The 25,146-nt window shown below is 37.9% G+C and overlaps 1 protein-coding gene across 2 annotated transcripts in view; it reads left to right on the top strand.

Annotated features, from left to right (window-relative positions):
* Positions 1 to 24,530, top strand: part of SUCLG1 (succinate-CoA ligase GDP/ADP-forming subunit alpha) — a 42,576-nt gene extending 18,046 nt beyond the window's left edge. For both annotated transcript variants that reach the window (XM_023224915.2, XM_023224914.3), the window contains exons 3-9: positions 4,553 to 4,669; positions 6,477 to 6,689; positions 6,835 to 6,892; positions 14,581 to 14,664; positions 16,349 to 16,500; positions 22,458 to 22,646; positions 24,288 to 24,530. In XM_023224915.2, coding sequence (XP_023080683.1) covers positions 4,553 to 4,669; positions 6,477 to 6,689; positions 6,835 to 6,892; positions 14,581 to 14,664; positions 16,349 to 16,500; positions 22,458 to 22,646; positions 24,288 to 24,314 — 840 coding nt within the window. In that variant the 3' untranslated portion in view covers positions 24,315 to 24,530. The remainder of the gene's footprint in view (positions 1 to 4,552; positions 4,670 to 6,476; positions 6,690 to 6,834; positions 6,893 to 14,580; positions 14,665 to 16,348; positions 16,501 to 22,457; positions 22,647 to 24,287) is intronic.
* Positions 24,531 to 25,146: the final 616 nt, after the last annotated feature.

Raw genomic sequence — 25,146 nt, 5'->3', positions numbered from 1 at the left:
ATTCATTCTCTCATCCTCTTTCCTGTTCACTTCATAGATTTTTGTATAAGTGTAAATAAATATATCTGTGATGCGATTCTATAATAAAATGCCACATAAGAATCTTCTTTCCTTTTTCCTGCCTTTCTACTCCCCAGGAATTCCTTCTGTTAACAAGTTGGCATATATCCTTTCCGATATTTTTCTTGTGCATACAAACATATTTATATGTGTTTTGTAGTGTTTATTATACAGACTATATATATTTATATAATATTATCCAGCATATAATATATATACAATCCATATTTCTATAAAATAGATACCTAAAAGTAAAATTGGGTGTCATATGGTCTGTGTATTTATAATTTTAATAGCTACTGCTAAACTGAACTTTAAAACATTGGAACGAATTTATACTTCCACCATAGTAGATGCACAGAAGTTTTTAAAATGAGGGAATACTATCAAATCAATTAGAGTATAACCACGTGTCTTAACCCAAAGTATCCCTTTTTTATTATTAAAGGAGATATGGCAAGATAAAAACAGTCAATTTTTTAAAAATAATTTAAGGTTAATGATTTTTCTGTAATTAAAAGAATTGTCTTGTCAATTCTTCAGTATTTTGGTAATCTAGAGCAGAGGTCAGTAAACATATTCTGCAAAAGGTCAGATTGTAAATATTTTAGGTTTAGTGGGTCATACCGTCTCTGTTACAACTACTCAAAAGCATTTTAACAGCAAAAGCAGCCATAGAAAATATTGTCAATGAATGGACTTGGGTGCGTTCTAATAAAACTCAATTTATAAAACCAGGTAGTGGGCCAAATCCTATAGACTGCAGCTAGCAGGTTGTTTCATGTGAAATGGTCCTTTGCTTTTCTATTTTTTTTTCTGAAATGACGGGGCACACAAATGTGTTGCAGTAGACCTTTCTTCTTTTTCTTCTTTCATTCCTCTATTACCATAAAAAAAAAAAAACACACATAAAAAAAAATCCACCAATAACAAAAAGTGAAACTTCCATAAAACCTTGAAATTTTGTTCCTCATAAAAATGGCAGGGTGTGGTGGCCCACACCTGTAATCTTAGCACTTTGGGGAGCCAGAGTAGCAGGATTGCTAGAACCCAGGAGTTTGAGACCAGCCTGGGCAACATGGTGAGACCCCATCTCTACAAAAAATAGAAAAATTAGCTGGCTGTCGTGGCGCATGCCTGTGGTCCCAGCCACTCAGGAGGCTGAGGTGGAAGGATCACTTAAGTCCAGGAGGTTGAGGCTGCAGTGAGTCATGATTGAACCAACTTGGGTGACAGAGTGAGACCCTGTCTCAAAAAAAAAAAAAAAAAAAATGTTTATTCTGATAGCCAAATAATGTTATGTATGCCACTTCCCTTATATACATTATAAGGAAAGTAGATCTTCATCCAAGATTTGAAGTGCATTCTATCATCCCCTTCCCAATTGATGTTATATTCAGCCTGTTTTTTGTTATATATTAATAGTATTAGCATATAATCAGATATTTGATTAACCCAAAATCTCCACATAAATTTATTATATATAATTTTGTTTTTCTGTTTGCCAAATATTATATGATTCTATGACATTTTAAGCTGTGAGCTTTTTTGTAAAAGCCATTGCCCATGGTGTAAGCACTATTCAGAACTGTCTCTGTGTTCTAAATAAGGTAAAGGTTTGCCTAAATATTTAAATCCAAGGGTAGTTTTAGTGTTTTTCAGTTACCTGCAGTTAACATTGTTTCTCATTCACTCTCCTTTTTTTTGTTTTTGTTTTTAAAGTTAAGTGAGAGCGTTAATTGCCTCAGGTTTGTTGATTCAGATTCATTATAGAGATAATGGTGATGTCTGAAGTTTAGAACTTACTTCCACACTAAATCTGCATATTGCCTCATTAGTTTTTCTTAGTGCACACATTGTTCCACATATGAATGAAAAATCTTTGTATTTTTAGAGTATGTTTCAGCAATGCAGTGTTCCAGTGGGTGCCATCTTGTTTCTTTTACTGGGTTTATAAGCTACTAAAATTATTACTGTTCCTAACTGTGTACTAGCTGGTGATAATGGTAAAACTAAGGAAAATAAGCTTATTTTGAATAGATGTGTTATTCCTGTTTAGCACTACTTTAGGATTAAAATTTGTTACTTTTGAATTTACCTGGCAGTATAGTCTAGGGCAGTGCTTCTCAGTGTCTGTAGCAAAAGCACAATGTAGGTGTTTGTTTTTAATTTTTGGTCTAATGTAGACCAATATTTTAATAAAATACAGTAAAAGCTGTAGGTAGCAATGTCATACTGCTATATTTGCAAACATTTTTACTTTTTTAAAAATTAGATTTTACCCCTCCCTCTCCCCCTTCCTTCCTTTTTTTATTGTTTTTCTTTTTCTTTTTCCTCTTATCTCATTGCAGAGCAGCAAGAGTCTGCAAACTCTTTGAATAGCACTGCTTTAAGAGACAGAGAGCACTGGCCTGTGGTTCTTTCAAAACCCTGCCCCTGACTTTAGACAAGTTAATTAACATGCTTGGGGTCAAGTTTCCTATTTTGAAAAATAATTTATATCAGAAAATTTCTGAAGTCCTTCCTAAGGCCCTGATTTGTATTCCTTTAGTAGAACGTAAATAGTTGGGACCGCATTTTGAAGGTGCTTGAAATGACCACATTGATTCATTCATTTTTCAACAGCTATTTATTGAGTGCCTACTGTATGTTGATTTAGGTGTCATATTGCAATGAACAAAGTAGACATAAGTCACTGTCTTCATGGAATTTACATTTTAGTGGTTGGGGGGGAATATATCAACAAAATGAATGAGTATATTATGTGGTATATTACAACGTATAATTGCTGTGGAAGAAATAAGCCGGGGAAAGGAGGAGTGTGTGTAGTCCTGGTGGTTAGGATGGAGGAGAGGGCGATTTTATATCAGGTGGTCAGCGAAAGCTTGATCTCTGAGTTAAGATGTAAACGAGACATAGGAGTGAACCAAGTGGATATCTTAGGGAAGGATATTCCATGCAGAGGACACAATGAGGCCATGAGGCAGGCATGTGCCTGCTGTGTGTGGAAGCTGCAAGGCCAGCGTGGCTGGAGTGTAATGAGGAGGCAGGTACGGGATTCTGATGTGGGGAGACAGCTTGTATATTGACTTGTAGGCCAGTATATGGAGTTTGGCTTTTACTTGACTGAAATCTAAAACAATCAGAGTGTTTGATTAGAGGAGTACTGTGATCTTCCTTATGTTTTGACCAGATCACTCAGGCTGCTATGGAGATTAGATTGAAGGGGAGCAAGGGCAATAACCCATCAAGAGTTGAAGTGACTTAGACCAAGGTAATAGCAGTAGAAGGGGAAGGAGTTGTTGATTATACTTTGAAGATAGAGCAATAAGATCTACTGATGGATCTAATATGGTACATATGAGAAAGAGAATAATCAAGGACAACTTCAGTATTTTTGGTCTGATTATCTGAGAGGCATGAAGTTGTCTTTAACTGAGATAGGGTAGATGGAGGGGAGTGATCGGGAACTCAGTTTTGGATATGTTGAGTTTGAGATGCCTGCTAGTTCTCAAAGTGGAGGTGTCAGGTAGGCAGTTGACAATGTGAGTATGGAGTTCAAGGCTTAGATATATGGGGTGTGTGTGTCTTTGTGTATGTGGGAGGGGTCACCATATGGATGATACGTATTGCCATGATACGGGATGACATCACCAAGGGTATGAATTTGGATGAAAAAGAGAAGTCTAAGGAGAGAGAAAGAGAAGAGAGGAAGTCGAACCCCAGAAGCCTAGTGAAAATGAATCTCTCAGTCCTTGGAGCTGTTTTTGGTTGTCATTAACTGGATGGAGTTATGACAGTTAGGAGGGTGTGCTACTGGCGTCTAATGAGTGGAGCCCATGGTTGCTGCTCATTGTCCCACTAGGCACTGGATGACCTCTCATAAGAAAGAATCATCCTGTCCAAAATGTCAGTAATGCTGAGATTGATGAGGAAAAGTGAATGGATAGAGAAATACAGGTTGTTGGGTGGGCAGTATTAAAGGCTTACTTAAGGTGAGTGATCATTAATTAAAAATGAGACCAGTTGACATGTCTTTTTTTTCCCCCTAGCCACTTTTTGGCTGCACATGTATAGGCTTAGAGTAGGGGGAAAATTGGATATAACCCAGGTTCTGGTTTTGCCAGATACTTAAGTTGAAGTGAGAGAAAGCCACGGTTGTTGTAGGAGGGTAATGATCTACCATGGATTTTAAACTGAGGATTGTGAGCCCATGAGGAGTTGAGAAACAGGAAGTTTCTGGTCATCAGCCAAGTTTGAAAACGGAATCAAAGAGGCCCTTGTTTCTAGCTATTTTGGTTTTTCAGAGGCTTGTTTTGCTTCAAGGTTCAAAGCTATGTTTAGTACATTGATGGGAATGCTTCATATATGTTATTGTCTGGGAATAGCTAACCTATTTGTTTTTCTTTTCCTAAGTTGCTAAGATTGCTTTTGCTTCTCTTGGGCTTTCCAGTCTGCAGTTTCTCATGGATCTTGTGCTTTTTCCCCTCAGGGCACCTTTCACAGCCAGCAGGCATTGGAATATGGCACCAAACTCGTTGGAGGAACCACTCCGGGGAAAGGAGGCCAGACGCATCTGGGCTTACCTGTCTTTAATACTGTGAAGGAGGTAATTAGTGGTATCTGAGTTTGGCAAGACAAGAAAATCAAGGGAAGAGCAAGCATTCTTTGGGTAGAGATCTTAATTATGTTTCTTTTGGGAGAGTCACTTGCTGTTTGAAAATTCAGTAACGTAGAGAAATTTGAATTACCCTCAAAACCTGTGTGTCATTTTTGTTTTTAGATATGCATCAGCTATTAAGGGAGGAAGTACTGTGGCCAGGCTCCTGTTTCGCTTTTTACGTTTCCTTACCTTTCTTCTTCCAGTGTGTTAGTAGTACAAATGTCAGCAACCACCCCTTAATTCTTCCTGAGTGGGGACTATGCAGCAGGCACTGTGCTAGGTAGTTCATTCAAATTGCCCCATTCAGGCCTCACCACAACCCTCGGCGGTAGGTGCTGTTATCATCCTCATTTTAATGATAAGGATGTTACTAGTGCAAAGAGGTTAGAGATCTCGCCCATGGTCTCACAGCTGATTAGGATGGCTTGCAGTAAAGAGTGGTCCCATGTGAATTAACTAAATTGTAGAGTCAGATTTACAAATCACAGTGTCCTAGATTCTCCTCAAACTGCTGATTTCTTAATAATTACCTTTTAAAATGATTTTTAAGTTAAACTTAAATTATTTGTTACAAAACTGATAGGTACTTTTTGTAAAAATTCAGATGATACAAAAGGTAAATAAATTATACAGTATTTCTGACATCTCAGATTTTGCCTCTGTAGGGAGCTAATTTAAGCTCAGTGTGTAGTCTTGCATTCTCTTTTGACTCTTATACGAATAGATACAAAACTGAGAAATTGTAGTGTAAATTCTTGGATATTTAATTTTAAAAATCTAGGAAATAAACTTAGTTCTTTGGGATGATGTGTTGATCAGCCTTAAATGTATTCTTCCCCTCTTCTTATGCATATTTTTAAGGTATTATATTTTAAAGCATTACATGTTTTAAAGCACAAATTTAAAGTCCTTCCTGCCATAAATTCTATTATGGCTGATTTTATAACCTCAAAATATAGAGAAGAGATATTTTTTCACAATTCCTCTAGGTAGATTTTTCTTTTGTCATGAGCCTCTTTTTGCTTTTTTTTTTTTTTTTTTTTTTTTTTTTAGAAAATTTTTTTTTGTTCAACAATCCATTTTTATTTTATAGTGACACAAGTAGTTGTGACATTTGGAATATTCTATAAGTTTTTTGACAGATATTGTTTTTTACCTATTCTGCTCTTTCAAAGAGCTTTTTGAATGAGTAGGGTTGGTACCTTTCAGCCTTATGACTTCCCAGCACAATATTTGCTGTTGTCACAGTCTAGCTTCTGGCAGTATTTGTAGCCTTTAGAAGTAGAAAACTATGTACTGTAGGTACTTTTCAATAAAGTACCTACATCCCCATGATATGACTTTTTTTGGTTCCATACTAGTTTTGATATTTTTTTGTCTCCCCCTCTATTATCATCTTGAACAGAGTTTTTAAAAATTATTTTTTAACCCCCGGCATCATTTGTGGATGATGTATCAGCATCCTTTGACTCTGTTTACTGTCAAGTTGCTTTCAGGTTTACTGACATGCCATAGAGAGTGAGATATCATAGAAGCTTTCAATTCACAGTGGCATTCAAATGGGCTGAGAAAGAGCTATGCTTGATTCTGCTCTACTCTGACACTGTAGTGAATTTGAGAACGGGAAGAATGCTATGTCTCTGGGTAGTGTCCTCTTCTTACCCCAAGACATTATTAAAATGATGGTATTGGATTTATTTTACAATGTTTATGATTTAACCAATAATAAAGTGCTTCATTGTTAATGTTTCAGGCCAAAGAACAGACAGGAGCAACGGCTTCTGTCATTTATGTTCCTCCGCCCTTTGCTGCCGCTGCCATTAATGAAGCTGTTGAGGCGGAAATTCCCTTGGTTGTGTGTATCACTGAAGGAATTCCCCAGCAGGACATGGTACGAGTCAAGCACAAACTGCTGCGCCAGGGAAAGACAAGGCTAATTGGGCCCAACTGCCCTGGAGTCATCAATGTGAGTGCAAAAAATAAAAAGAAACCCAGATTAAGCCTCTCACAGGGCTAAACAGCTTTGAGTGAATGCGAGTGTTATTTGTGTGTGTGACCTGTGAGTGACTTTTTTTTTTTAAACTTTTCTGAAAACTGTGATTTACTTTCAGCCTGGAGAATGTAAAATTGGCATCATGCCTGGCCATATTCACAAAAAAGGAAGGATTGGTGAGTTTGTTACATTCTTGTAGATTAAAACATTTGCCTTAAACCCTCAAAACTCACAAATAATTTTTGACTTTGCAAATCAAATTTAATTAATTTGACTTGAGTAGAATTTACCAGGGAGTTTTGTAGTCTATCAATTCTGTATCTTGAATATAATGAGTTTATTTGAGAAGCCATTACAAATCTACAGAATCAATGAAGATTTTTTTGGTGGTGGGAGTTTGAAGATTTTTTCTTGCTCAGCACTCTGTGGATTCTTCCATGTGTTTGCATGTATCAGTAGTTAATTTCATTAACTATTATAACTTAGTTATTGCTAAGGAGTATTCTATTGTATAATTATACCACAGTTTGTTTATTCATTTTCCCATTAATGAAAATTTGGGTTGTTTTCATGTTTGAGCCTTACGAACAAAGCTTAGGTCAATATTTGTGTACAGGTCTTTTTGTGGAAACATTTTCATTTCTCTTGGGCAAAATGTGTAGGAATGGAATTGCTAAGTTGTGTTCATATGAACATAAGTCAAGTATTATAAGAAACTGCCAAATAGTTCTGCAAAGTGGCTGTATCATATTATATTTTCACTGTTAATGTAGGAGAGTTCCAATTGTTCCATATCTTCACAAACATTTGGTATTGTTAAAACATTTTCATTTTTTAGAGACAGAGTTTCGCTCTGTCGCCCAGGCTGGAGTGCAATGGCTTGATCTTGGCTCACTCCAACCTCCGCCTCCCAGGTTCAAGTGATTCTCTTGCCTTAGCCTCGCGAGTAGCTGGGATTACAGGCATGCGCCACCATACCCAGTTAATTTTGTATTTTTAATAGAGACGGGGTTTCTCCATGTTGGTTAGGCTGGCCTCAAACTCCCGACCTCAGGTGATCCCCTGGCCTCGGTCTCCCAAAGTGCTGGGATTACAGGCGTGAGCTACCACACCCGGCCATTAACCTTTTTAAATGTAGCCATTCTACTGGGAGTAAAATGGTATCTCTTGTGGTTTGAGCGTCCCAGATGACTAATGATGAAGAGCACCTTTTCATGTGCTTATAAGGCCATTCACATACCTGCTCAATAATTACCTTGGTCTCTTAGATATCACAAACTTTCTTAAAATGTTTTAGGTTTGTAGGCACCTTAGAAAGCAGGGCAGTGATCAGAAAGGCAACTCACATGGCCTATCATAGGAAAATTGTACTGCTACTTGGTTAGTTCTTGAGGAAATAGCCAAAGTAACATTTCAAAGTTAACCACATCAGGCTTGTGTTTGGGGTTTACACCAAACTTTCTCTAAACTATACTGTTTTTCAGTCATGAAAGATGATTGACCATATTTTTCTCTATCTATAAACCATGGCAACTAATAATAAGGGTAATTATCATAGTGGATGAGTGTCGGCTGTGCAGTTTACAGAATTGGGTTAAAGGTCATGATTTTTCTTTATTACCAATGTCTCTTAGAGCTGTCAGCCCTGCTGCCAGTGGCAGTACTTGATAATTTCACTTACGAGAGAGGTTACAGGGAGCTCCATAGGCCATCTGAGTTCCAGTGGGGCCTGATCGATGTATCACTGGTGCTCTTGTACATATTTGAATTTTTCTTATATTCTTGGGTCTGTTTTGAAGGCTGTGGTCTTAAGGTGAGCATGGAAGGAATGCTGTGTGCTGAGTTGCCTTTCTGATCACTGCTCTGCTTTCTAAGGTGCCCATAAACCTAAAAAATGAAAATCAAGAGAAGTTCAGGGATGTCCTTTAGACCTTGCCTTTGTGAATGGTCATAACCCATTGATGAGACAGTTGTCTGGGAGACTGCATTTAATTCCTTTGAAAAGGGACATTAAAAAAAAAAAAAGAATAAAATATGTGACACTGTGTCCAGAGTTGGTCCCTTCCAGTGGGTTCTTGGTCTCGCTGACTTCAAGAACGAAGCCGCAGACCTTCGCGGTGAGTTACAGCTCTTAAAGGTGGCACAGACCCACAGAGTGAGCACCAGCAAGATTTATTGTGAAGAGCAAAAGAGCAAAGCTTCCAGAGCATGGAAGGCAACCTGAGCGAGTTGCTGCTGCTGACTCCAGTGGCCAGCTTTTATTCCCTTATTTGTCCCCGCCCATGTCCTGCTGATTGGTCCATTTTACAGAGTGCTGATTGGTCCATTTTACAAACCTCTAGTCACAGAGAGCTGATTGGTGCGTTTTTACAGAGCACTGATTGGTGCGTTTTACAAACCTCTAGCTAACTACAGAGTGCTGATTGGTGCGTTTTACAATCCTAGCTACAGAGTGCTGATTGGTGCATTTTATAATCCTCTTGTAAGACAGAAAAGTTCTCCAAGTCCCCGCTCGACCCAGGAAGTCCAGCTGGCTTCACCTCTCAACACTACAAGATTTTTGAGGGGGTGAGGAGAGAAAGATGGTTATTTGTGCCAGCTATTCCTATTTCGGTACCATTGCTAATAGTCTCAATAGCCTCCTTGACTTCAGATCCTTAGGTTGAGAGTTAAGGGAAAGAAAAGATTTTTCAGTCCCTTGGGTATTTCTGAATGGAATATAATGAATGTAATAGCAGTGTAATAGTGTAATGGATTTCTAGTCTTTGTTGATAACAGCTAATATAATATAATTGTGTATCTGCTAATTGAGTGTTATTGAAGGAAGTGATTGGATTCCAAATTGATGATATTTAACTGTACCATGTTATTTTTTTCTCTTACGATAGACTGTTACTCTCAACCACATGTCACATACTTGACTCTTCTGCCCTCTTTTAAAATTTTAAACTGCCTATATTGAGATAACTATAAATTCATGTGTAGTTATAAGAAATAATGCAGACAGATCACCCTTTATCCAGTTAGCCCAATGGTTAACATCTTGCAAAACTATAGTATAATTTCATAAACAGGATATTGACATTGATACAGTCAATATAGAGAACTTTTCCATAACCACAGGTATCCTTCATGTTGCCCTTTTCTAGTCACTTGCCTCCTGCTTCCACCCCCTTCTCAATTCCTGACAACCAGTAATCTGATCTCTAATTGTATAATTTTGTCACTTCAAGAATGTTATATAAGTGGAATCATACAGAATGTAGCCTTCTGGGATTGCCTATTTATAGTCAGAGTAAGTCTCTAGAGATTCATCCAGCTTGTTGTGTATCAGTGGTTTGTTTCTTTTTATTACTGAGGAGTATTCATGGTATGAATGTACTTTGGTTTGTCTAACCATTCACCTGTTGAAAGATATCTGGGTTGTTTTCAGTTTGGCCTATTACAAGTACAGCTGGTATAAACATTTGTGTACTGGTTTTGGTGTGAACATTGTCTTCATTTCTTTGGAATAAATGTCCAGGAGCATGGTTGCTGGGTTGTATGATACTTGCTTGTTAGTTTTTTAAGAAACTGCTATATAGTGGGGCTGTGCTATTTTCCATTTCACCAGTAATGTATGAGTGATGCAGTTTTTCTGCAGCCTTGCCAGCATTTGGTGGTGTCACTGTGTTTTTATTTTAGCCATTCTGGTAAGTGTTTAGTGATAGCTCAGTGTAGTTTTAATTTGTATTTGCCTAATGCCTAATGATATTGGTTATCTTTTTATAGATTTTTAAAATAAATTTATTTGTCATCTGTTATCTTTTTCAGTGAAATGCCCCTCCTTGGGTTTTGCTCATGTTCTAATTGGGTTGTTTACTTTTTTATGGTTTATTTTTTAGAGTTCTTTGTATATTCTAGGTACTAATACTTTGCTGGATATGCAGTTTACTTTTTCGTGTTTATTTAAAAGGGATCTTGTTTATATCTGCAAAAACTCTTCTTGGGATTTTGATAGGAATACACCATTACATAAGTAGGTAGGCATTACCCGCCTAACCGTCTCAGTGCTGAAATATCCCATAGAGGGGAGGGACTGTGTTGAAGACAGAGGATGTGGATGGGACAAAGGCACTGAGAATAGGGAAAAAGTGATAAATGAGACATATGGGGGGGCGGAAGTTGTGGTGGTTGTCATTTGTTATGCATTAGGGTTCAGTAAGTGAATAATCTTAAAACTATTGAAATTAAATTTCACTTAAGAGGGTGGTCTTACTCCATTGATGAGTTTTCAGTTTCAACTCACTTAGTAAACATATATGTGTACCTTCTGTGCCTGGAACTATGCTTTAAGCTGGGAACATAGAGGTTGTAAAGACTCTTATTTATTGACCCATTGAAAATTATAGGCTAGTGAAGAAGGTAGCTGTTACAGAATCCCAAGCATCATTGGTGGTCTCTTACTGAACCAGGTGGTAGGAGAACATTGTTCTTAATTGGAGAATCAGTGTGTGGTCAGGATATTCAAGTTTCAGGCTGGTTGATCGAGCCTGACTATGAATTTATTTGCCAAACCAAGATTATTAGATAAAAATTAAAACTTGAAATTTATCCTTTCCTTTTTTCCTTATGGACATTTTACAGATGGATCATTCCATTTTACTGTGTCAGCAGTAGGAGGCCATGTTATGTCGCAGACTTGAGGGCAGGGCTCAGGCCAGCAAGTAGTCTCCTTAGAGATGTTAAGCTGTTGATCAGAGGCACTGTCCTGCCTTCTGAATAAAGAGTTTGTGTTCGTTCCATCACTGAGCAGGCTTTCGGTAATGCAAATATAAATATCTGCCCATTAAAGCTAGGTAGAATCAGTATTTTAGATCAGGTTTTAAGGATTTCTGCTTTTGGTAAAATTTTTGTTTTTTTGAAAGCATTATTGTGATTTTAATATAATTCTTAACAGTGCTGAAAGTTAGCATTAGCTAAAAGTGACCTCAAACTTAGTAGTGTTTGCTATAACACTAGAAAAAAATAATTACCTGTAGGTTGCTGTAGGCCATTCAGTGTTCTCTTCATGATCCTCCCTCTGTCCTCAGTATTTGGCATCAGTACCTGCCTTGACCTCAGGAACAAGAAGAGTTGACAAGAAATGAGCCTTCTTGTTACCAGAAAGTACTGGAATTGTACTGCAAGAACTGCTGTTCTTGTTTTCTTAGAAGAAAAAATTCAACCAAGAGATGCACAGCCAGGGTTAAGTAGCAGAGTGTATTGAAGGAAGATAAAGTACATTCAAAGAGAGGAACGGCTGACCGGCTGCTGACCTCCTGGAAAACAGTAGCAGCAGTGTTTATTTAAAGAGACAGTACACCCTGAGAGATGATTCTGAACAGACTGCTCAAAAGAGAGGATGAGCTAGCAGCAGCTAATGCTGAGGGACCCTCTTTATGAGAATATTGCATGATTATTCATGAGGGGGCATGAGGGGTATCAGTTGCAACCATGTTTAAGCAGTCTTCTTCTATGCACATGCTCTGTAGTTGTACATGCTAGTATACACCTCGCATATCTCATTAGCATTTAAAATCTCCACCCAGGGATGTGGTTTTTACTATTATAATGAGCAAAAGGCTACTCTAGGGCAAGTTATTGGAGGATTGCACACACTCGTCAGCAGGGGAAGTCCCTACCATGATTATCTCCGACTAGGGCCTGATAAGACCCCTTCAGGGCCAGTGGATCCCAACCACATGCCAGAAGTAGCCAGTGTAGCCATTGCCTTTTTGCAGACGGTCAGTAGGCAGCACCTCCAGGACTCTTTCCAGGGCTTCCCTGCTTGCTTGTTTCTGGCCATCTGCCTAACATTCTTACTGTGTCTAATGGTAGCATTAGGGCTTATAGTGAACCATTCAATGAATGAAGTTGTTTCTACCCCAAAAATACTTACGGTTTCACAGTGGTAGGTAAGACACAACGTCTCCTGCTTATTTCTTAGTAATGAGGGCAGTAAGAAATATAAAAGCATTGAGGAGATTTAGAGAAAGAGATTATATCTCACTTCTCTTTGGGGGTGATCAGGAAAGACCTCAAAGAGAAAGTAGCATTTAATGTGGACCTTGAAGGATGATTAGAAGTTTTGTCACATGGTGGAGGTGAAACACTCCATTTTAAGCAGAACAAATATGAAAAGATAGGAGAGCATGAAATATCAATGAGGAATAACCCAGTTTCACTAGGTAGGGAAATAGTAAGAAACAAGTCTGGAGAGGGAGGCTGGGACTGTGCTGGGCTAGGGAGTTAAAGCACAGTTGCACATGAAGTGAGGCATCACTGAGGATGTAGTTGTCACTGTCTAGTGAAATGCATCTAAAAGAGCAATCTGACAGTGTTCTGTAGGGTCTGTTTAGCAATGACTAAGTTACATACACACTGTTCTTTCAACTTGACTGATTGGTATGGAGAACCTGAAGTTATTGTGTGCCCAAATTCCTAGTGAGAAGATGCATGTATGCATAGGGCACACATTCAGTACGCGTTAGTATACAATAATGGTGACATAGCACTTTGCTTAAGAATGTAAACATGCTGTACAAAAGTTGAGGTAACTTATAGTTATGTTTTTTGTCTCAGGTTGACAAAAATTCTACTTGTCCTGGTAGGGTGATAATATTGTTAAAAAAGGGTCTTCTGAGTTCTTCAAAGTTGCTCCAAGGAAGGAGTTTAAGGAAAGTAAACCATAGACACCCTAGATTAATTTTTTTGTTTGTCTAAAGTATTACATAGATTGTAGCTTTGAATACATTACCTTTCTGGAAGCTCAGCCAAGCATAGTAAACTATAAGAGACGACATCTAGCTGTCATTCCTCTCTGGCCCCATACTGGCTCTCCTCCCTCCACACACACTTAATCCTGATGTGAAATTGAGTGCTTTCATACAGGTCCATTTATAAAAGAAATTAGGTGGGAGACTTGGTTCCAGAGGGATCTTGACCTTATTTCCCAGTTTTCTTTATATTGATTTTAAAGCCTATATATTGGTTGAAAATTATTGGGAAAATAGTTGTGGAGAAGATAGGTAGTATTTGAAAATGTGACTAATAGTTTGGGTACTGTATTAGTCTGTTTTACATTGCTACAGAGGAATATCTGAGCCTGGGTAATTTATAAAGAAAAGAGGTTGCTTTGGCTTATGATTCTGCAGGCTGTACGTGAATGGCACTAGCATCTGTTCAGCTTCTGGTGAGGCCTCAGGAATCTTATACTCATGGCGGAAGGTGAAGGGGTAGTAGGCATGTCACATAGTGAGAGAAGGAATGAGAGAGGCCAGGATCTTTTAAAGAACCAGCTCTCATGTAAAGGAACAGAGTGAGAACTCACTCATTACCATGGGAAGGGCACTAAGCCATTCATAAAGGATCTGTCTCCATGACCCAAACATCTCCCACCGGGCCTCACCTCCAACATTGGGCATCACATTTCAGCCTGAGATTTGGAGGGTACAAATACCCAGACTACATCAGGTAATATAAGTCTAATCTATTATATTCTGCCCCTGTAGGTATGATTGTACCTACCAAATTTATATTGATATTATCCTCTTCATAAAGATTCTCAGAAGAGATAATTTAAGTCTTTCTTGCATTGTTTTTATAGTCATAACCTTAACTAATAATATACTTTCTCCTGTGTCTAAATTTAAAAACCTCCCTGCTTTAATTTAAGCCTTTCCTTTTCACTTCATCATTTGAAGATACTATTGATTTTGATGGCAAATCATGGAATGAATTTTATAGCTATGTTAGTCACTCAAAGTGTTTGGTAATTTAGTTTACCATATTTTAGTCTAACATAGAAACACAATCTAATGTTTTTGAATTCTCTTTCATTAAGGCATTGTGTCCAGATCTGGCACCCTGACTTATGAAGCAGTTCACCAGACAACGGAAGTTGGATTGGGACAGTCTTTGTGCGTTGGTGAGGGATTTTTGCTAAAATCATTTTATTGGAGTGTAGTGTCTTCATTGGATGAGTATAATAATTATTGATTTTATTATTTGCAAAATATTTTGATACTCTTATAAAAAAGATGTTATGATCTCAAATTTAATTTGCTTAAGTATAAAGTCGTTCTATAGTTTTTCAAGATTCATGGTCCAAGATTTCATTTCTAGGTTGAAGAACTAACGTCTTGGGACATGTGGCTCCTGGAGCACCTTGGGTGCCTGAAAACATCACTTTATTTGATTGCTCTGAAGAAATAGTTCTTTATATTAGGATTTTTGCTGTCATTGCCATTATGTTCATCAGTGCTTCATAGTTACTGAATTCTTTGCCAATTAGTGTCTCATTCTTAAGGCAAGCCTCTCAGATGCCTCTGAGCTGAAAAATTGTACTGTTAGAGCCTTATTGGTGAGAAAGTCAAGGTTGAGGAAGGTTCAGTTCCTCAGAACCTCTCTTTTTATCACACTATACTGCCTCCCATTTGAAAAAATAACAAATTACAAGTTTTTACATTTTAAAATAATTTCATTATTTGTTGCCAAAAGCCAAGGCAAATTCCTTCTTTTCATATTAATAAATATTCCTTCAAGTTCTTAGAATACCTCTTAACCTTCTAGAAATATCTTTACCAAAAAATAACATATAGCTCTGGAGTGTTTTTATTAAGATCCAAATTCATAAATTAAATATTGAAAACATTAATTGAGCATTTCTACATGCAAAGCACAATCATAAGTGGAAGATACTTTAGTGTGACAGAGAATTAGAAAAGGTTTGAAACAGGCTTACTGATTCCTTCTTTTCCATCTTCAGTTTTGATTTGTAAATGGAGGATAATAATGCCTGTCTCACAGAGAAGTTGAGAAAATTAGGAAATGACAGATCTAATGTGTGCCAAAGCATAGGACTTGACCACGGTTGGCACTTAATAAATGTCAGTTCTCTTCTTCCACTCCATTTTTCAGAGATGCAGTAAAAAGTAAGAAATCAATCCTGCCCTCAGTAAGTTTATAATTTAAAAATAAAAAGTAGTAGCCTCTCTGTAGGGAACATTTACTTTAACCCTGTCTAAGAACTCGTTCTTAAATGTGGTGTGTAGTACGGCTCTGATATGCAGGCTCTGTCATCACCGCTCTGGATCCAGAACAGGAGGGATCAGGGCAGTCACTGTCACTCACTGGCACTTGTGTCTTAAAATTTGTGGGCGGTTTTTCTGCAGCATACTTCATCAAATAGTTTCTTTGCTCAAAGAAATTTGTTAAATGTTTATTCTTTCCTCTGGTGTAACATCAGCATGCAACACAGATACACATTTTCTTAAAATGTTCATTTTAAGGAGTTATCTGGGAATAATTTTGTGAGACAGAAGAGGCTTGATAAAGGAGCTAAAGCAAAAAGAGGGTTGTCTTCGTTACAGCCCTAGAATATTCCTAGAATATCAGGAACCAACCACCATTTAGCATTTATATAATATTACCAAGAGAAATAAATGTAGCATTTTGTGATTTTTAAAATATTAAATGCAAGACTAATGATACTTTAAAAATATTAAGGAGAAGGGTAAGAAAAATGACAAACTAGTTAAAAACATTTATTGACCTAAATTCCAAGGTTCACTCTTAAATTTCAAGTTATTGATATTTTTCAACTTTTTCAGGCATTGGAGGCGATCCTTTTAATGGAACAGATTTTATTGACTGCCTCGAAATCTTTTTGAATGATTCTGCCACAGAAGGCATCATATTGATTGGTGAAATTGGTGGTAATGCAGAAGAGAATGCTGCAGAATTTTTGAAGCAACATAATTCAGTAAGTTTGGGTTTGGAAAAATAGCTCTTTGCTCTTAATATCAGAGGCTTGTTTCAGAAGTTATTTTTATTTTTTCAAAGGTGAACTTTTTGAGAAAACATGAAAGATAAAACTTTTCTGAGCAGGGACTTCTATACCGGACACTCAGACAATTCTGTATTATTTCTGGGTGATTCTCTACTTCCCTGTTCTGAACTCTCCTCCCCAGGCATCATCCCACACTTTGTGGTAGGTAAGTTGTTCTTCTGCTGAACAGATACATTCAGGCCATCAGCCCGAGAGCCCCTACTTGACCTGCAGACTTGGTTTTCACCTGTGACTGGTATTCTTTCTCCCGATCTCAGAGGGAAATAAGTGTTGTTTTCTCTTTGTCAAGGCTGACCTAAAGATCCTATCCCCCCTGCCTTTTTTTCAGGATCTGGCTTCCCTCTAGTTTTAGACTTTCCTTGTGGAATGACACTTCCCTTCAGAGATCAAGTAGAAAAGCTTTACTGTCTATGTCCTGGGGAGGCTTTCCTTGTTGCCTTTCGCTTAGAATTAAATGTAAAGGAGTAGTGTTGAGTTGTGTCATCATTTCCTTTAGCTTGAGGGAATTAGGCCCTATTCCTGTGGTGAAAGGAGAGATGGGGGTGCAGTAGTGACTGAAGCAGTTTGGTGGCCATCAGCCCCCACTCAATGAATTTGTGCTGTGGCCATTGTTGTGTCAGAGAACTGTGGGAAAAAAATCAAGCCATTGATTTTCAGAATTTATCTTACACTGAGGAATGAGTGAAAAATTCTCTTCAGGAGACCAGGCAAGAGAGGGGAGATAACTTTCTCTCTATGCTTAATGAAAAAAATCCACTAGTGAATGAATTAAATGCCACGTAAAACTAATACTGGAGAGTTAAAGGAACCAATAATATCATGTACAGGGTGGTTTACCCAAAACAAGGCATAGTTATTTGTGTTTTAAGGAATTTTCAAGGGCTATTTTGAATATACTTGATTTTCTTTTGTGGTGATGTTAAGCCCTAACTCCCATATTAGATATGACTCAACTTTACCCTCATTCTCTCAATCTCTTTCCTTACTTTTCTTTCATTCTTGAATCCTTAGCAGTCGGGCTCCTATCTGTCACTTAGAAGCTATATGACCTTGGGAATGCTTCTTAATCTCTCATTGCCTCAGTTTCCTTATTGGAAAAATGAGGATATAGTAGTGCCTGCCTCCTAGAGTTACTGTAAGGTCTGTGAGGTTTAAATGACTTAGTAATGTATAGCAAAGTAGTGCCCGTCACTCAGTAAGCACTCTTCTTACTGAGCCGTTTGCTGCTGTGGAATCTTCTTACTCTCCTGACATTGTGTTTGCAGAGGTCACCAGTGGCCTTTATTCATTCATCACCCTCTCCATACTCTTGGTTTCTTTCTGGTTTTCCTCCTCTTTTTTCATTCCCTGGATCTATTTTCTGTGCTTATTTCTATGGCAGAAACCTGAGAACTAACTTTTATTTATCTCTTCTCCTGTTTCTACTCAGTTACCAAGATCTGTCTCTGAGACATCAGAGGTTTGTCTAGATTCAGAGCCTTGTCTATGTTTAGTCCATCTACTTTGGTTTGGATCCTCATCCCATCTCATCTGGACCATCTCAATGATTTCCTTCATGATCTCTCATATTTTCTCCAACCACCCCCCTTTACTCTTAGACCATTCTGCTTATGGCCACGCAAATTATCTGCTCTTCTGAAACATGGGTATTGGTGCTCTTTGTCCTTGGTTCACATCAGACAGTGTTTCCCGTGTAATGTTTCCCATTACATGTCACTAAAGGGCAGATTTAGCATGGTGTTCCAGTCCTTCACATACCATCGAAACCTTCCCTTTTAGATTAGTTTTCCATCTGACATACCAGTTTTCATTCTCACTTGCCTTTGCTTGTTCCTTCTGCAAGGCATGCTTAATATCTAACTTTCACTCTAGACTGTGTTATGGACTGCAGGGAACTGTTAATCTCAGTGCCTGGCCCAGTCCCCTGGCACAGTAGGCACCAATACAGGTCAAATAAATGGAGGAGTAGATTGTTAAGGATTGGAGTAAAATGTTAGATTCCGTTGTGTTCAGAAAGTTGTATAGTTTGAAATTTAAGTAAAAACTGACTTCTTTTAAAAAAAAAAGGTTTGGTTTAATACAACATTATGCTGTGTTAAATTGAATTTAAAATGTATTTGGGCCCAATTCTGAATCCCTTGAATAGCTTAGTATTTAGTGGGGAAAATGAAACATAGACATTTTATTTCATTTGGCAGCATATTTCCTATTCCTGGTTAGTTCTTATGGAATTAATTTTTATTGAGAACCTAATGTGTACAAGATTCTAGGTTAAACAGTTCAGATGCTGCATTATATAAAATGCCTAGTGTAATACTTGGTGTAAACATGATCTGCTGCTGCCTTTGTTGTTATCATTACAATGGTAATAATTATTAGCAAAAGTTCTGGTGTTTAACTTTTATCCTGATGCTTTGGCAAGATGTTTTTGTTCTCTCTTTATGAAAGAGAAAACTGATACAGGAAGATTAGTAACTTGCCAATGGTAGGTATACAGCAAACGAACCAGGGGTGAGATTCATACCCAGGTTTGCCTGACTTCTCCATTTCACCACGGAAGGATGAGGAGTCAGACTGAAGGAGTTAAGAACAAAGAGTCTTCAGTCCTGGGCATAGGCTCAGACTGTACTGATAGCATTCTAACTGGCCTTACTGTTTTTAGACATACCTCTCATCATTTCTGTGTCCTATTTTCAGACTACACTTCCCCATAGTCTTTTAGTTGTAGTTCTCTCCACTTAAAAAACAGAAAACAAAGAAGCCTCCAATGGCTCTTTGTTAATGGGACAGATGCAGATTTGTTTGACATGCTAGGCTCAACAAAGTCTTGATCCTTTCTAGTGCAACAATATTCCCACTGTTTGGGGAATGGGGAGTGAAATCAAGTACAAATTAATGCCACTCAAACATGAGAGTGTCATATTCTATGTAGATCTTATGAGTGAATGAATAAATAATCTGTGGAGTCTTTTTTTTTTTTTTAATTCTATACCATAGGTACTACAGTAGGTGCCAGGCACACCGAAGTTAGTGAAAATATAACCTCTGTGTTCAGGGAATTCATAGTTTAGTAGAAGAACACATGAAGAATAGGTTCTAGCCAGTGTGCTGAATTTAATAGTAGAAAGGTGTAAAAGGCACAGCAGGGTCATTGACGAGATGATCAAATATGAGGGCATTTGTGGGGAGGGTGGGAGAGAGAGACAGAAAAGGCTTATGGGGGAAGAGGAAGCTAGAGTCAGGTCTTAAAAGTTAAGTGGGAGTTTACCAAGTATCCAAGGAGGGTGGAGAACATTCTCAGCAAAGGCACAGAGCTAGAGCATTCTGTGCCTATGTAAGATAAGGAGGAAGGGAGGAAAGGTGGCAGATGAGGCAGGAGTAAGCAGTGTCCGACCATGTAGCTCCTTGCATGCTGGCATCTTAGTGGGAATCGGGGCAGTCAGTGGAATCAGAGTAGCAGTCATTCACTGCCATGTGAATGAGTGCAATTTTCTTTGCACTCACAGTGCAAAGAAAAAAGAGAAGCCAGTTTCACTTATGAATGTCCTTGATGAAGCAATACAAATTATTAATTTTATTAAATTATGATGCTGGAGTCAGTATTTTGTGATAAAATGGAAAGTAAAGCACTTTCACAGCTGAGTTGTGAGCTGAACTAGCTGGCCTTTTCATTGGACACCAATTTTACTTGAAAGAATGACTGGCAGACAAACTGGTAATTCAGACAGATCTCTTCCCAAAAATGAACAAAGTAAACCTGCTGTGTCAAGAAAAACAGTTGATAGTATTTGTTGCTGCTAATAACATTTGAACTTTCAAGTGAATATTTAAAATTTTGGAAAACTTGCATCTGTAACTGTGAGCTTGACAACTTCCTCCTACCTAGAGGCTTTTCTAATGAGCTTGGTGGTGATACTGATAACTGATTTGTGGTTATTAAATGATGAAATGTGTCAGCATTTGGAAGATCTGCGTAACTCAGTGAACCCATATTTCCTAACTGAGGAATGCATGTTACAAAATCATTGTGGTTAAAAGATCACTCAAAGTGCAAGACAGATTAATGAGTTTTAAATTAACAAGTTCACTGATATGGTTTCAGATTCCAACATTGCACCTAACCTTTAAGAAATTACCACTGAGAGATTTGGGTAGTGTCAAAGAATACTCCCAATTATCTGTAAGGCAGTCAATTAAAATACTTCTCCCTTTTCCAATTACGTATCTGTGTGAGGGTGGATTTTCCTTTTATACTTCAGCTTAAATAACATATTGCAACAGATTGAATGTGAAAGCATTTATCAGAATCCATTTGTCTTTTATTAAGTTAAACATTCAAGAGTTGAAAATATAAGTGGTAAAGTAATACAACTCTTCTCACTAGAATGGTTTTTAAAGTGTTAAAATGTTATTTTTAAGTGAATTAACAAATATTTATAAAATTTGTTTTAATTTCTAATATACTAAATATCATTAGATATAATACATATCAACAAAAGGTCTTTGAGATCCTCAGTAATTCTCCTAAGTATAAGGGATCCCTAGACCAAATGATTTGAGAACTGCTGGTCTAGGGGAAGATGATGGTACCTAAGTGAAGGGTCTCAGGTTCCACTCATGAAGGGTCTCAGGTTCCACTCATGCTCAAGTTCTGCCTTCTCCAGGCCTCTCTGTTTTACCTGGTTCCTTATTATCTCTGGACTTCTGTTATGAACATGATATTACCATTAATTGTGAAACGTAATCATTTATTCATATGTTTATGGTATCTCTTTTTTTTTTTTTTTTTTTAAAGACAGAGTCTTGCTCTGTCACTAGGCTGGAGTGCAGTGGCATGACCTTGGTTCATTGCAACCTCCGCCTCCCGGGTTCAAGCGATTCTCCTGCCTCAGCCTCCCGAGTAGCTGGGACTACAGGCTCAAGCCACCATGCCCAGCTAATTTCTGTATTTTTAGTAGAGGTGGGGTTTCACCATGTTGGCCAGGATGGTCTCAATCTCTTGACCTCATGATCTGCCCGCCTCGGCCTCCCAAAGTACTGGGATTACAGGCCTGAGCCACCATGCCTGGCCTATGGTATTTCTTAATGGATTGAGGTATATACATATTTTATATTATGTCTTCAACTACTTTGCAAGTCTAGAGTACAGAAATTTTTCTATTTTCTTTGTATGGGTTTTGTTTTTTTTTAAACCTCAGAATCTAGTACATAGAGATTATACATTAGAATGGATTTTTGCTGAATAAAACTAATTCTGATCTTCCCTCTTAGACATAGAATTCCAGAGTAGAAAGGGCTTTTGGGCATCAATCTAGTTTGGCCATTTCATTTCATAGATGAAGCAGCAGAAGTCTGGTTCTCAAGAAACCTTGTCCAAGGTCATGCAGCTTTGGTTACTAGGAAATTAAGTCCTAGGTCCTTTCCAGTATACTTCCCACCTCATCTTTTTCTTTTAGCACATTTATTAAGGGTGAACTAATAATGAATTAACATAATATTAGGTTGAAGTAAAGCAACCCAGTCTTGTGTCTTACATTATTATTATCACAAATCATATAACATATTTTCCAGTATGCTCTTTTACTTTTCAAATGAAAGCGTCACATGTGTATTTGTGAAGTAGGAATTTTATATTGAACAGATACGAACATTGGCACGGTGTTGTATTCCTGAGTTTGTATGGAAAGTTAACTCAAAGGAGAATGCAGTAGTTTCTATCATGGTTTAATATTTGTGTTGGTTTTCCTAGGATGAATGGTGGGCTTTCCCCTGCCCAAGTCATTTACCATTTACCAGCAGAGTCAAGACTTTGAGGTCCAGTTTTGATTGACTTCTTCATTAGAGCATTTAAAAGATTACTTTCTTTCCAGGGTCCAAATTCCAAGCCTGTAGTGTCCTTCATTGCTGGGTTAACTGCTCCTCCTGGGAGGAGAATGGGTCATGCCGGGGCAATTATTGCCGGAGGAAAAGGTGGAGCTAAAGAGAAGATCTCCGCTCTTCAGAGTGCAGGAGTTGTGGTCAGTATGTCTCCTGCACAGCTGGGAACCACGATCTACAAGGTGAGCTCCAACAGTGGCCCACGTGCTCTGACGTTGTAGGCTTTCTGTGTGTGTGGCCATACTGGGTACCTGGAAATCATGGCCTTTGCTTCTGGGACTTAATTGGTTTTCTGATGTGCAGATTAATAGTTTTTATCAACTCTATTGATGTCCTAGTGCCCTAATTAGGCATGACCAGGAATAATGTTCTTATTTTAAAGCTTTCTTCTTTAAACATTGGGATTTGTATTTTTGTAAGTGGCAAGATACAACATACAGAAAAAGCATCTTGAAGATCATATGTGTCATGATTTCCATTTTGAGGGTTTGGAAGGTAGCTGTGCAGATAACTGCTTTTTGTTTTGTTACTTGTTTTTTCCTTAGGGATATAGCCACCCTGACCCCATGGGTTTCTGTTTCTAGGGAGAGGAGGTTGGAGGCTGAGTAACAAGAAATGGAAATTGGATGAAGGAGTTGGGGTGGAGGGAGATCTAAAGAGGATGAGGAGATTGGCCCTGGCTATGTTGTAATACCATTGTTACTTAAAGGTTGAAGGAGTGACTTCTTAACTTTTTTTTTTTGATTTTCCTTTTTTAATAGGACATTATGGGTTAAAATATTCTAAGTAATTTGATGTCTTTTATAATCTCTTTGTACTGATTTTCAGCTTGTCTTTTTGAGTGGTCATTTAAGGCTCTCTCTCCCTCATTATTTTTATGATGGTATACCCCCGCCACAAAAAAAAAAAAAAAAAAATCCCCTCTTAAGCATGCTGAAAATAGGTACCAGTGGGTTTCCTAGAAGGGAACAGCATTCAGAGAAAATTTCAAAATCCTGATTTGGTGGTCTTCTTTGCCCTTCTCTTAGGGATGAATAAAGTGGACTCCTTGTTTTATTGAATCTTTGCATGATCCTGCTTTTGGAATAGAACACTATGTGCCAAAGTGTTTGAAATAAATCTAGGTGCTTAGTGAGTGTGAGAAAGAATTTTATTTGAAGGTAGGGGTAAAAAGAAAAGCAAATGCTTAAATTCACATTGGAGATGTGTGTTACCATTTTCTTCCAGTAAGTGGCAGCAGGGATCTACACATTTTATCCTAATTGTTAAAATCTAGAAAAATATGATTTTTGGTATTGTTTCCTTAAACACTACTTTGCTTAAGGTATTTGTTTGTTTCAGGTATTTCTAAGGTTCTTGACATTTTGTTCAAATCCTAACAATCTGTCTTTAGCTTTATTCTCTGAGAAACTGAGCAAACCTGTTTCCATTGCCTTATTAGAAGGGCTGGATGTAGTTCATGTATATAGCACTACAATTTGGATAAGCACAATGAAGTTTCTCAGCTTCTAAAATTATTGTTATTACACTGCTATGAAAAAATACATATTATTAAAAACCTCCCTCTCCGCTTCTGGATTTAGGAAATATAAAGTTGAAGCTCTGTATCTTGTTTCGTGAAATTCAAGCTGACACAGACTCATTTTGAAAGCTGTTATTCTGTGTTCAAACACCCTCATCCTGGTACATTTTTCTTCTGTAATTTGGTTGTTCAAAGGATCCTAAAGATAATAGGTTTCAAAATCATTTTGACGATAAATGTAATTTGGATCTTTTATCTTTATTCATTCCATCTCTCTTCTCTCTTTCTCCTGTTTCTGAAGGAATTTGAAAAGAGGAAGATGCTATGAAAGAAAAAAAAATTCCTAAAACTGTGGAATGAATCACATAGACATGTGACCCTGCAGCAGTTTGCTTCTGTTGTCCACTGATTATCAGCCTATGTGCCTGACACTGGTCTTGCAGTACAACTGGAAGCCAAAACAAGATGGAGGATGTCCTGAATTAAGATGTTTTCACCTCACTGTATAACAGAAACAGTCAATAAATCTACAATTTGATTTCAATATGGTTTGGGAGACTTCTTATTGTTCCAGTGTGAAGGATGAGGAGAGTAGGAGAAATGGAGGTGTATTTATGTGTGTGTATGTTTTAATGGATTCTGATTGTTTGTTTGTTTGTTTTTGGAAACAGTCTCGCTCTGTCACCCAGGCTGGAGTACAGTAGTGTGATCTTGGTTCACTGCAACCTCCGCTTCCCGGGGTTCAAGCAGTTTTCTCTGCCTCAGCTTCCCGAGTAGCTGGAATTACAGGCGCCTGCTGCCACGCCTGGCTTTTTTTTTTTTTTTTTTTTTTTGGATTTTTAATAGAGACGGGGTTTCACCAAGTTGGCCAGGCTGGTCTTGAACTCCTGACCTTGTGATCCACCCGCCCACCGCACTGGGCCTTTAATGGGTTCTTTAGAGAACATTGTAACCAAAACCTCTGGGGGAATGAGGCTGTAGCAGTGTCAACGTTGTGTTGTCTAGCTTAGACATAGAATGACTTCAGGTATCTTTTGAATTATAGTTTTCTCATATATGTATATATCTCCATCATGCAGGGTAGTTCAAAGGGTTGGAGATGATGCGTGAAGTCCCTGGCATGTAATAAGGCAACTTAATTGTCATCAGTGCCTCTGTCA

The sequence above is a fragment of the Piliocolobus tephrosceles genome, chromosome 15 (genome assembly GCF_002776525.5).
Source record: "Piliocolobus tephrosceles isolate RC106 chromosome 15, ASM277652v3, whole genome shotgun sequence".
Taxonomy (NCBI): domain Eukaryota; kingdom Metazoa; phylum Chordata; class Mammalia; order Primates; family Cercopithecidae; genus Piliocolobus; species Piliocolobus tephrosceles.
The sequence above is the reverse complement of the archived record's forward strand: the minus strand, read 5'-3'. Positions and strand labels throughout refer to the sequence as shown.